The sequence below is a fragment of the Notamacropus eugenii genome, chromosome 3, assembly GCF_028372415.1.
Source record: "Notamacropus eugenii isolate mMacEug1 chromosome 3, mMacEug1.pri_v2, whole genome shotgun sequence".
Taxonomy (NCBI): Eukaryota; Metazoa; Chordata; class Mammalia; order Diprotodontia; family Macropodidae; genus Notamacropus; species Notamacropus eugenii.
The window spans coordinates 110467941-110480171 of record NC_092874.1 but is presented as its reverse complement, the minus strand read 5'-3'; the positions used below and the strand labels follow the sequence as shown (position 1 = coordinate 110480171).

The 12231-nt window shown below is 39.0% G+C and overlaps 1 protein-coding gene across 2 annotated transcripts in view; it reads right to left on the bottom strand.

The window, feature by feature from the left end:
* Nucleotides 1–5012: 5012 nt before the first annotated feature.
* ATP6V0A4 (ATPase H+ transporting V0 subunit a4) overlaps nt 5013–12231 on the bottom strand; it is a 75463-nt gene continuing 68244 nt past the window's right edge. For both annotated transcript variants that reach the window (XM_072652602.1, XM_072652601.1), the window contains exons 18-21: nt 11583–11699; nt 8271–8388; nt 7254–7425; nt 5013–5650 (exon numbers count right to left, since the gene is read on the bottom strand). In XM_072652602.1, coding sequence (XP_072508703.1) covers nt 5551–5650; nt 7254–7425; nt 8271–8388; nt 11583–11699 — 507 coding nt within the window. In that variant the 3' untranslated portion in view covers nt 5013–5550. The remainder of the gene's footprint in view (nt 5651–7253; nt 7426–8270; nt 8389–11582; nt 11700–12231) is intronic.

Below are 12231 nucleotides of genomic sequence, written 5' to 3'. Positions count from 1 at the left end.
TATTAATTCATCAATTCATCCAGAATTTACCAGACCTCAGTTTTTTATCTGTAAAATGAAGGGGTTGGGCAAGGTGGCTTTCCAAGGTCGCTCCCAACTCCAAGTCTATGAGTGGCTGCCAGTCACACAGCACTATACTAATCGCTATAAGCAGTGAGGATGCCCCAAAATGATTTGATCCAAATTTCTCTGAGCTGTTTCTAGAAGGCCAGCTCCTACAAGGGATACCAAAAGAAAAAGCGAAAGGCATGAACTTTACCTCCCTATAAGTAGGCTTTTTTAATGAAATGAAAATGGCCATTATAAAGAAAAACAACTTTAAAAGAATGAAGAACTCTGAGTAACACAAGGATAGTTCCAAAGGAGTGATGAGGAGGCATGCTAACCATATATTGGTTGGTTTTGCCGAAAAAAATAAAATTGTTTTGTTATTTGGTTTGGATCTTATCTTTGTTACAAGGGAAGTCTCCCCAGATAGAGGCGAGAGGGAGAGACATATATTCAGAAATGAAAATGATGAAAAAACCAAAAGGCATCAATAAAAAATTAAATGTTTTCATTTATTCAACAAACATTTCTTAAGTATTGACCATGAATAGGACCTTGTGTCTTAGCACCATAGAGAATATAAAGATGACAAAGACGTATTCTCTCTCTTCACAATCATTAAGGTAGTCCAGAGAACTTCTATGATTTTCTGGGCCAGTCCTCTGGTGAATAGCTAGAAACACTCCCTTCTCCTCTGGATCAAATCAAACAACCCTTCAGTCAAACAAAGAGCAGTTTTTAAGTCCTTTATATGCTCCAGGCATTGTACTAAACACTGAGAGAGAAAAAATAAAAACAGTCCCAGTCCACAAGGAGCTTTCTAACAGGGAAGACCCCCACCACACACACACATATTCATATATGAGTGTATATACATATATATAATTGGTATATATGCAAATTAGATGGATGATACAAGAGTGTACATACACTCATACTCAGATATACATGTGTATACACACACACATATATACAAATGTATAATTTGTACATATACAAATTAGGTGGAAGGTGCAAGATGTAGTACTTGAGTTTTAAAGCTAATACAGTATTCTAAGAGCAAGAAATCAGGAAGGGGGAGTGTTCCCAGTTACGGAGTATAGCTAGAACAAAAACCTAGAGATAGGAAACAGTGCATCAGGTGAGATGAACAGCAAGAGACCCACTTTGGCAGGACTGTGGAGTGCATGGAGGGGAGTATTATACACATGCCAACCGAAAAGCCTCATCCTCAGACCTTGGCTGATACATTGGCTTGACAAATCAGTCAAACTCCCAGTGGCTCCAGGCCTGTGCTGTGTCATTGACCCATTAGCCTTTCTCTACCATTCATTCCCGATATTCACAGCGGAGTGTGTGCTCAGGCCTAATGTGCTACGTGGGTCAGAAGAGGACCTTTGACCAGAAACTTGGGTTACTCCTATCAAAAAAAAAGGGAGGAACCTCTCTTTTTGTGGGGAACCTGGCCTCACCCCAAGAAACCTAATGACTGGCTTATCTGAAGGTCTTGTTAACTTGAGTCTTGACTTTATTCAGTAGCTTTCCTGAGGGAAGACTTGAATATAAGTGAGGAAGGTGAGGAGGAGGGTTTTGAAAGTCAGGGTTATAACTGGATCGAGGTAATCAGATCTTTGTCCAAGGGCAAAGAATTTAGAGGATGCTAGCAGCATCATTCTGGAGTAGTTTCATCCCTTGCCCATTCCCTATCCCTCACTTCCCTGGGAGGCATTACAAATGTCCTCATTCTGGAGCATGGTTCCTCCTGGCTCACCTCCATTTCTGGTACTTGGGGAATTCATGAGCAAGTGGGTTTGAACAAAACTCATCTACATCATAGCCTCCTCCAACACTCTTTTTACTAACCAACCATATAGGGAGAGACAGAAAAATCTCTTGTTCCAGACCCCACTAATTTAGATATTGTGATAATATGAGTCTGCCTTTCCATTCTTTCACTATGAAAAAAGTAAAGCACTGGGGAAAATGGATTTATAGGAGGCAGGTTTAACCTGTTTAAGAGAACAATTTTCAAGTTCTTTATAGCACCAGTGTGAATATAATTAACATTCCAATTTCAAGAGTCTAATTGGCTTATTAAAGCAAATGTAATAAGACCTATGGGGGAAAGAAACACTGTCAGCTCATGGTTTGAGTTACTGTATGAATTCCCTTGAAAACAATAAAACTTCATTTCTTCCAAAAAGATACTGTAATGCAGATATGAGCGAATAAAGTTCAAGGAAAGTTTGACAAGCTTAAGTGTGTCTATGAGGGTACAGTCAGGATTGGAGGCAGGGAGATGAACCAGCTGAAAAAATTCAGGTTAGCTTAGAGAAGAGATGGAGTGGAGGAGGTAAGATTTTTTAAAATATATTTTTATTGTATTAAATATTTCCCAATTATGTGTAAAATATTTTAGCAATCATTTTTTTTAAAAATGTTGAATTCCAGATTCTCTCCCTCCTTCTTATGCTTCCCCACTCCTTGAGAAGGGAAGCACTACTATACATGTGAAGTCACGAAAAACATATTTCCATATTAGTCATGTTGCAAAAGAAAACATAGACCAAAACAAAAACACAAGAAAAATAAAGAAAGTAAAAAGGTATGCTTCAATCTGTTTCCAGAGTTGAAAAGTTCTCTTTCTCTGGAAGTGGATAGCCTTCTCATCATGGGTCCTTTGGAAATTCCTTGGGTCATGTTCTTGATCAGAATAGCTAAATCTCTCACAGTTGAAAGATTTTATTGTTACAATATTGCTCTTACTCTGTACAATGATCTCCTGGTTCTGCTCACTTCACTTTGCATCAGTTCATCTAAATCTTCCTAGGTTTTTCTTAAACCATCCTGCTCATCATTTCTTATATCACAATAGTATTCCATTACACTCATATGCCACAACTTGTTCAGCCATTCCACAACTGATGGGCACATGATGGCTGTTTTCAAATATATGAAAGACTCGTTAGTGGGAGATGGATTATACTTGTAATCTTGGCCCCACAGGGGAGAAGTAGGAAAAATACATAAAAGTTGCAGAGGCCGATTTCAGTTTGGTTTAAGAAAAAACTTTAAAAAATTAAATCTACAAGTGGAATGAGCTATTGCAGAAGATAATAGCCTCCTCCTAAGCTAGACGATCACTTATCAGGGATAGTGCAGATGAGATTCCTCTTTAGGTATGGCTTGTATTCGTTGGATTCTAAAGTTTCTTCCAACTCTAAGATTTTATATAACTTTGCATCAGAAGGGTGTCCTACACAAGCTGACAAAACTGGGAGCTGTATGGTATCCTTACCAAGACTATGTTGTAAGAGGAATACCGAGGTAACATGGCGGGGATGGAGAGCAGGGAGAGATCTGAGAACAACCTCTGACACCTCTTCCAGCTCAAGGTCTATGACCCCTCTATAAACAGTCAGTCATGAATTGATAGATCTTTTACACTCTAATTCACACCTGTCTTTCCAGCCTACTTCTCATGGTTATGGTAAAGATCCAATGAGATAGTTGTTATAAAGCTCTTTGCAAACCTTTGTTGTTGTTCAGTCATTTCAGTTGTCTAGTTACTCTTTGTAACCCCATTTGGGGTTTTCTTGGCAAAGATACTGGAGTAGTTAGCCATTTCCTTCTCCAGCTCATTTTATAGATGAGAAAACAGAGGTCAACTGGGTTAAATGACTTACCCAGGGTCACACAGCAAGTTAGTGTCTGAGGCCAGATTTGAACCTGGGAAGATGAGTCTTGACTTCAGGCCTGGCACTCTATCCACTTTTCCATCCAGCTGCTCTTGCAAACATTTGAGAACTAAATACATGTTAGCTACTATTATCAGCTATTCTTATGTATACACACACACACACACTCTCTCTCTCTCTTGATGTGTGTCATGCAAACCAAACCAGCCTCCCTGTTTCCCATAGGCAGATTTCATCTCTGTACCTTTACACTATCCCCCATGCCTAAAATTCACTCCTTTCTCAACTCCACCTCTTAGAATTCCTAATTCCCTCAATTTCAGGGTCTTCCTAATTTTCCCTGTTGTTTTTCCCTTTACATACTATTTTTCAAATCTTTCATATTTATTTATCTCTGCAGATGTTCTTCACACTCTCCTCTCACACAGGCTTGTTTGGGTTTTGTCTCTGTATCAGGCCACAGTTGGCACTTAAGATTCTAGTGTAGGGGTGGGAAACCTGTGGCCTTGAGGCCATATGTGGCCTCAGGTTTTGACTGAGGCCAAGTTATACAAAACAAATTCTTTTATTAAGTAGATTTGTTCTGTGAAGTTTGAGTTCAGTCAAAGGGCCACACTTGAGGACCTAGAGGGCCACAGGTGGCCTCCAGGCCACAGATTCCCCACCCCTGCATATAATAGAAAGTAGAGTATAGTAGTATAGTAGAGTAGAGGTATAGTAGGTATAGTAGAAAGAGTAGGGTTTGAGAGAGGGATTTATCCATCACACAAAAGCAGGATTCAGGGTTTTAATCTAGTTTGGAGGGTCCTGGGAGGCTGCTGTCCGAAACCTTGCTGAGGTAACTTGTTCTTTCTCTCTGGAATTCCATTTTCCAAATCTTGAAGCCTGGACTGATTTGGCAACCATCTTCAGTTACCCCAGCAAAACAGCAAAACAAAACAACTGGTGATTTCATGTGGTCACACTTCATTCCAAAGGATTTAGCAGTCCAGAGACACACAGAGAAAGAGGGAACCCAACCAAAAAGAGAACATTATACCTTCTTCCTCATCTCTGGAGTAGAAATTCGTGAGAAAGCTCCTAATCTTGTAATGCTAAACCCTAGATAAATGAGAGGAAAGGGTTCTGGGAAGGCTGTTAGATAAACATAATCCCTTTATGGAATTAGCCAGGGACCCCTCTACATCCCAGCAGTTTGGCAATGAAGTCAATGCAATTTTGCTTTGGGGCTTTAGAAGAAAAAACCAAACATTTCTGAGCAAACCGTGAGTAACTCAATGGTGATTTATTCTCTTTAATATACATAAACAGAGAAATCACAAACCAAAAGTTCTTCCTTGACAACGAGAAATAGTGTGTGTACTCAGAATATGTAGGTTCTATTGTCCTGGCTCTGCCACTAGCTAAGGCATTTCTCCTTTGCATCCCCTAGTTTCTAAATCTGTAGAATGAGTGGAGGGCAATGTCAACCTTAGTGATCTCCGATGCCCCATTTCTGCTCTAAATATTCTATTAACAAGCTTCTGTTTCCTTGTTTCTCTAACATCCTGTTCATCTGATTCACTATCAAGATCTCATTTTAGGTCTTAAAGACCCTTTTTTCCCCCTCGCCATTTGGCCCAAGAGCAGAAATCTTTTCTCTAAGATGTGGCTAAGTCCTAACAGCAAAGCTTTATGTGTCAGATTAGTCCAGAACAATGACTCCATTGAGCTCCCTGCCCAGGATGGATTTTTAAAGAGACTCTGTTAGTTTAACTGAAAGAGAGACTTGATTCAGGACCATTGGGGAGCTACCACCAGCATTTTAGTCCTGCTCCTCTGCTGTCCCATCCAGGATCTCTTTAAAAGAGAAGGGAGTAAACTTGTAGCCGCAGCCAGTGTAGAATTTATTCTGGAACTCGACCCTAGTGTCAGAGATTAGAAAAGGAAAGTTAGACACATGTTGGCTGAAGGTCAGAAGCTTTAAGAGTCAAGAACATTTGTAAAAGTTGAGCACGTGATCCTAAAAAAAATGTACTAGGTATGGGAATTGATAGACAAAAACAATATCCACAATAGGCACCTGAACTAAGTGTTGGTTTTCTGTGTAGCCTTTCCACTGTTCTACACCTCTTTCATACGTCCATCTGCTCCAGCTTTCCTTGATCTCTTCCTCCCTCCCTCTTTTCTCTTAGTCCCTTCTTAGGCCTTTGCTTTGGTGGTTGTTTCTGTAGGTGATATATTTTATGGAAGTTTGCTGAAAAACCAGAACATACCGATACAAAAAAAAAAAGAGGGCTGTCATAGAATTCTTGTTGGGGTGGCCAGTGAGGTGGTGGGAAGGGGATTTCTAACAATGGGAAGGTTGCTAATTTCTGAGAGATGCATACATAATTCCTTCTTTAAAGGAGAATGTGGTTGTTCAGGAACTGCCCATAGTAATATTTACAAAACAGAAACAATGACCAAATTTGAATGGCGGTTGGTCCTCAACTAGGCAGCAGACTGCATCTTATAGTCACGTAGCACAGACCCTGACAGGCTGAGATTTGTTCTCAGGTAATGGGTTAATGTAGCAGACTGGCTACCTAGAGTACTGGATTCAAAATCAGGAAAACCTGTGTTCAAATTCTGCCTTGAACACTCTGTGGCTTATGAGACCTTGGATAACCTCTTGGTTTACCCATCTGTGAAATGGGTAAAATTAAAGCATCTACTTCACAGAGTTGTTACATAGATCAAATGAGGTCTTGTATGTAAAGTGTTTTCACAAACCTTAAAGTGTGATATAAATGTTAACTATTATGACAATCTTCCCTGAGCCCCCTTCATTGAAACATTTTGTTCTTCACTGAGCATTATGTGCCCCTTCTCCCCTTCTCAAGATAGGAAGGAGTCACACATACTAAGTCAGCACATTTAGCTTTTATTTCTTTTCCCATTTATCCGAATTTCATTGGATTCTTTGAGTTGCTGGCCTTCCCTTCTCTAGCCACAATGCTCATTTTTTTAGGATTCCCCCAGTCCTATCATTTCTTTTACTCCGCTACCACATAGTCAGGGGAGCAAATGTGACACACGTACATGAAACACCTTGGCCCCAGCTGTTCAAGTATGAGATGCCCATATTTGTCTCCCTCTGGTCTCGTGGAGACTTGGCCACACCATCAATGTGGACAATGACCCAGAGTGCAGACATATGCAGACACGCTAACTTACTCTTGCAGGGAATCTGTAGTGTTATTTATTTTTATAATTTATTATTATCAATTATTATTATTATGGTAGATGCTCAAAAGAACCCTCTGAGATAAGTGCTATTATTATCCCCAATTTACAGATGAGGAAACTGAGGCAGACACAGGTTAAATAAGTTGCCTAGGGTTACTCAGCCATGTTTGAGACCACATCTGAACTCCATCCAGATCCAGAGCTCTATCTACCATGCTACCTAACTGGACCAAGGGGAAATAGATGCAGAGATGAACATATTACCATAAGAGATTTTAAGTCATGAGCAACACCTACCAGTGGAGTCGAAGTGCATGCAGGAAGGCTGAGAGACCCTCCATGACCAGAAGGATGGCTACAGTCAAAACCGCAAAGAAGGCAAAAATGATGAAGACTCCAATGAGGCCTCCCCAACTTCTCTGCTGGAGGCCAATGCTCATCACCATGGTCCAGAGCACTTCTGACAATTCTGTGAGGTAAGAGAGGGACAAGCTTAACCAAGCAATGTCTCTCCTGACAAACACATGAGGCCATATGATTGGGCTACCTTCTTCCCCTATGCAGGAGGATATAAGCATGGATAAAAACCAGCTAGACTGACTTGAGTCCCTAGGTTAAAAAGTCTTGAAATCTTCAAGGGAATTTTACCAATCCCTATGCTCATTGTGGGTATGTTCAAAGGCACCTGGGACCATTACCCTAGATTGTTTAGAGTTCTGTTTCTCTTTGTTCTCCTGGATATAAAAGAACATGGGCTCAAAGTACCAGGGGTAGTGATGAAATAGATAAGGCATATGTCTCCTTCTGTCTTTATACATGCCAGTATACAGACTCTCTCTTTCTCCCCTCTACCAATGCAAATCTAAAATTCTTTTACAACTTATAGACTAAGAATATGGCTCATAACAGAGGCATAGGTTAAGTCATTTGCACAGGGACACACCCTCAGCATGTCAGAACCATTCAGTTAAGAACCATTTTTTTCTCTTGCTGTTTAGTCATAGAGTTTTTCTTTGCTGTTTTGGGGGCAATAACAGCCAGGCCTCCAAAAGCCTGCAGTCTCTTCAAACTCTACCCCACCCCAAGCCCCAGAACCATTGACCTCTTCCCTGAAGCTTCTGAAAAGGGGTAGCCATCTCACTTTAGATGCATGTCATACTTTTATAAAGGACTCTTCCCTCTTGGAGAGTGGGTAAAAATGGAACAGAAAAGGCAAACTTTACTTTGATATATCTGTCAGGACCCTTCCCTCAGACGGTCATCCTCACTTGACGATAAGAAAGTGACTGAGATGATCAGGCAGTAATCACTCACGTGAATGAGCCAAGCTGAGAGCCCAGAGTCGAAGATAAGATGCTGTGTTGGAAATGCAACCCAGGCAGTACTCAATGGTGTGGATAGCTTGGTGGACAAAGATGTCTCCAAAATTGAACTGAAATGAATAAGTGAGTAACTATTCTGGGACCACTTCACTCCTTTTCCCCTTCCTATGTCGATTCCAAGGGAAAAAACAAAAGAATGTAGGCTGGCTGACAAAGAAAACGGAAGTGTTGATTGAGTACATATAATATACACAGAGAAGAGAAAAACTAGGTGAAAATCAGTTTCTGTTCCCCAAGAAACATTAACAATATAAGTGGGAAAGAAGAAACAGACACATATGCACAGGAAATTACTACAGAAGAAGGTAATATGGTTAAAAAAATAATAATAAGGATACACATAAGTAATCAGGAGAGAAGAGAATAGGGTCAGCTTGAGTTCATTAGGAAAGTATTCTTGGAGGACTTGAATTTCTATTCAGGTCTTAAGTGGTCTCAGACAGGATGGGAGTAAAAGGGGCAGTACCTTCCAGGTGGGGAAGGAGATGAAAAAGAGTGCCCAAACAAGGGCTGTAGGGTGGGGAAGAATATAATAAATTGGGGGTTGACTAGAGTTGAAGGGCTGAGGGAAGGTTGAAGAGATTGGCTATAGAGGCAGACAGTTTACAGAAGGACTTTAACAATAAATCAAGCAATGAGTATTTGCCAACTCCCCCAAGTGTACAACACCATTCTAGATACAACGGGAGATACACGAGTATTAAGCCACAAAGAGTTTCTACTTTTAAGGAGTTTATAGTTTATCTAAGGAGAAAAGACAAACACACATGAACTAATCAGAAAACAATATAGTGTTAAAACTTCCTACTACTACCTAAAAAATCGTAGGAAGGAAAATTGAGATTTGATAACAAGCATTTGGAAGCCACTATTGGTTCTTGAATGTAAAGAAAATTATTCTTGAGGATATAGTTCTCCTATTGAAAATTATTCTTGAGTATATAGTTCCCTTATTAAAAAACAGTCAAGTGTGGAAGGTAGGAAATGGACAGGATTTTTAAAAAGAAATCCATCTACTACATGTCCCTATGTCACTCCAAGAATATAAACTCAGACTTAACTGATTTATTATCAATATAGAAGAAATTGTAAATATCAAACCAATCTCTCCACTATTTACACATAAAAACAACAATAATATCATTCAAAAAATTGGCTAGGCTTGCTGCTACCATGCACAGAATCTTTTCTCTTCAGGCCCCGCCAAAAAGAAATCCAGGGAACCTAAGAAGACTGGTACCAGATCCCTCTGAAAAGTCCAGCAGACAATATCAACAGAAGCAGCGGCTCTTCCTAATACAAAATCTTAGAAGCATCAAAATATTCAAGGTAAACAATGGAGTGCACTTACAGGAAGCAATTTTGAGCTTATACTTAAACTCTATTTATTTAGACATTGAAAAACCTTCATTTTGACAATTATTCATTGTGGTTAAAAAGAGTTCAGAAATAGGCCATAAGATTGGAAGTCATCTATAAGAGTTATAATTAAAGTCTAGCAATGAAGGAAAACATTTAGAGAGAAAAGAACAAAAGACTAAGGTCTGAACTTTGGACAATTTCCACATTTAAGGGGCAGAAGGAGTAAAGAGACCCAAAGAAGGAGAAAGAAGGTAAAGCCAGAGTGTTAGCAAGAGAACAAGGATGTTTCAGTGAAACCAAGACCAGTAAGAATTTCAAGAAAGAGAGGCTGGTCAACAAGGTCATGAATGCTAGATAGAGGTTAAATACCGTGAGAACCAGGAAAAGGCCATTGGATTCAGGGGCTAGTTATTGGCAACCTTTGAAAATGTAGTTTCACCCAGCTAGAGCTACCACTACTAGGCCTATACCCCAAAGAAATTAAAGAAAGAAGAAAAGGAGCTATATGTACAAAAATACTTATGACAGTTCTTTTCATGGTAACCAAAAATTGGAAACTAAAGGGCTGTCCTTTGACTGGGGAACAACTAAATAAACTATGGCGTATGAATGTCATAGAATATTATTATGCCACAAGAAATGATGAAATGGACAATTTTAGAGTAAACTGGGAAGATCTCTGCGGACTGATGCAAAACCAGGAGAATAATCTATGTAACAATAACATTATACAGAAACACAACTTTAGAACTCAGATCAATGCAATGAAAGGACAAGTTGAAAAGAATAAAGATAAAATGTGCCACTCTCCTTCCAATAGAAAAGTGGTGAACTTAAAACATTGAAAGACACATGTATTTTCAGACATGGCTAATGTAGGATTTTTTTTTCAAGCTGACTATGCAATGGTATTGACAGATGTACACTGAGGACTACTTTTTAATTTGTTCATGAAGGGAGGGTAGAGGAAAGGTCAAATTATAATGAGTGCATCTAAATAAGCAAACACAAAAATCATATAAAGGAACTAAACACAAGGCATTTAAAAAGAAAGGGCACTAACAGTTGGTGAGGGGAGGAATTAGGAAAGGCTTCATGGACCTGAGTTGCATTTTGAAGGACAAGAAGGGAAACAAAGAATTTTTCAAGATAAGGAAAATCTATACATATTTCTGACAAAAAGAGAAATGCAAGTAGAGAAAAAGACTCAAGATATTAGAAAGGAAAATGGTTTGAGAGCCCAAAGGGAAGAAGTCACTTTGGTGGAGAAGATGAGTATAAAACAGTGATAATAGATGATGAGAGAAGGGAGATTATACTTGATGACCTTGATCTTGGTGAAATAGAAAATTGTGTTTGTATGCACTTTAATTAAAAGGTGAGTTGGGATTCTTCTAAAGCAAAATAGTCTAGAATAGGATTCTTATCCTTTTTATGTCATGGAACTCTTTGGAGGAGGATGAAGCCCATGGACTCTTTTCAGAATAATGTTTTTATTTTGTAAAAGCATTTTAAATACATAAATGCACAAGAATTTAAGGAAACCAATTACATTGAAATATAACTATTAAATTTTCTTTTTAGTTTGCATGCTCCAGGTTAGGAATCCCTTGTCTAAACCTTGACAATACTGCCAGCCATTAGTTATTTTTTGGTTCCTGAAATTAACAAAACTGTACTACTTAAAAAAGCTCATAATTCAAATTTTCACTAATTATGACTGTGGTCTTCCATAAATTTAGTTGGATTGGCATTTTATTGTAAAGGCTACAAAATCATCAAAAATAAAATGATTTTAAAACTTTCATGATATTTATTAGATTTTACTTTCTAGCTTGATCACATACAATACGAAAAGGTATCCTTTCCATTCCTCACGTACCTCTTCCTCATGGTCATCATGTCCCCCTTGGGCACCAGCAGAACCCCCCTTGCCAACACTCTTAGGACGACCATCTGCCTCGATTTCTATTGTGGTATCTTGATTGGTAATAAGAGCCTGCAAACATCAGAGAACCAACAAATGGGAAAACAGCAACTTAGGTTTTCCCTTCATTAAACTAAATTTACTCTTACAACCTATACAACAAATAGAATGTGTCACACACAGAACTACTACACAATCTAGGTAATTCCCACAAGGATGTTTCAGTGAAACCAAGACCAGTAAGAATTTCAAGAAAGAGAGGCTGGTCAACAAGGTCATGAATGCTAGATAGAGGTTAAATACCGTGAGAACCAGGAAAAGGCCATTGGATTCAGGGGCTAGTTATTGGCAACCTTTGAAAATGTAGTTTCACCCAGCTACCAATGTTTATTCAACATTTCCAAAATGATTTGGGAATATGTTGGGTTCAATGAATATAAAAATTATATCAACTTAAGGAAGAGGAAGGAGTGAGAGAGGTAAACAAAGGCACAAAAACAGAAATATGGAGGATAATGAATACAGACAAATTTGGATAGAAACTAGAGTTCATGGAGCAAAGCAAGATAAAATAAGGACAGAGATTGGACCTAGGACTTCACTG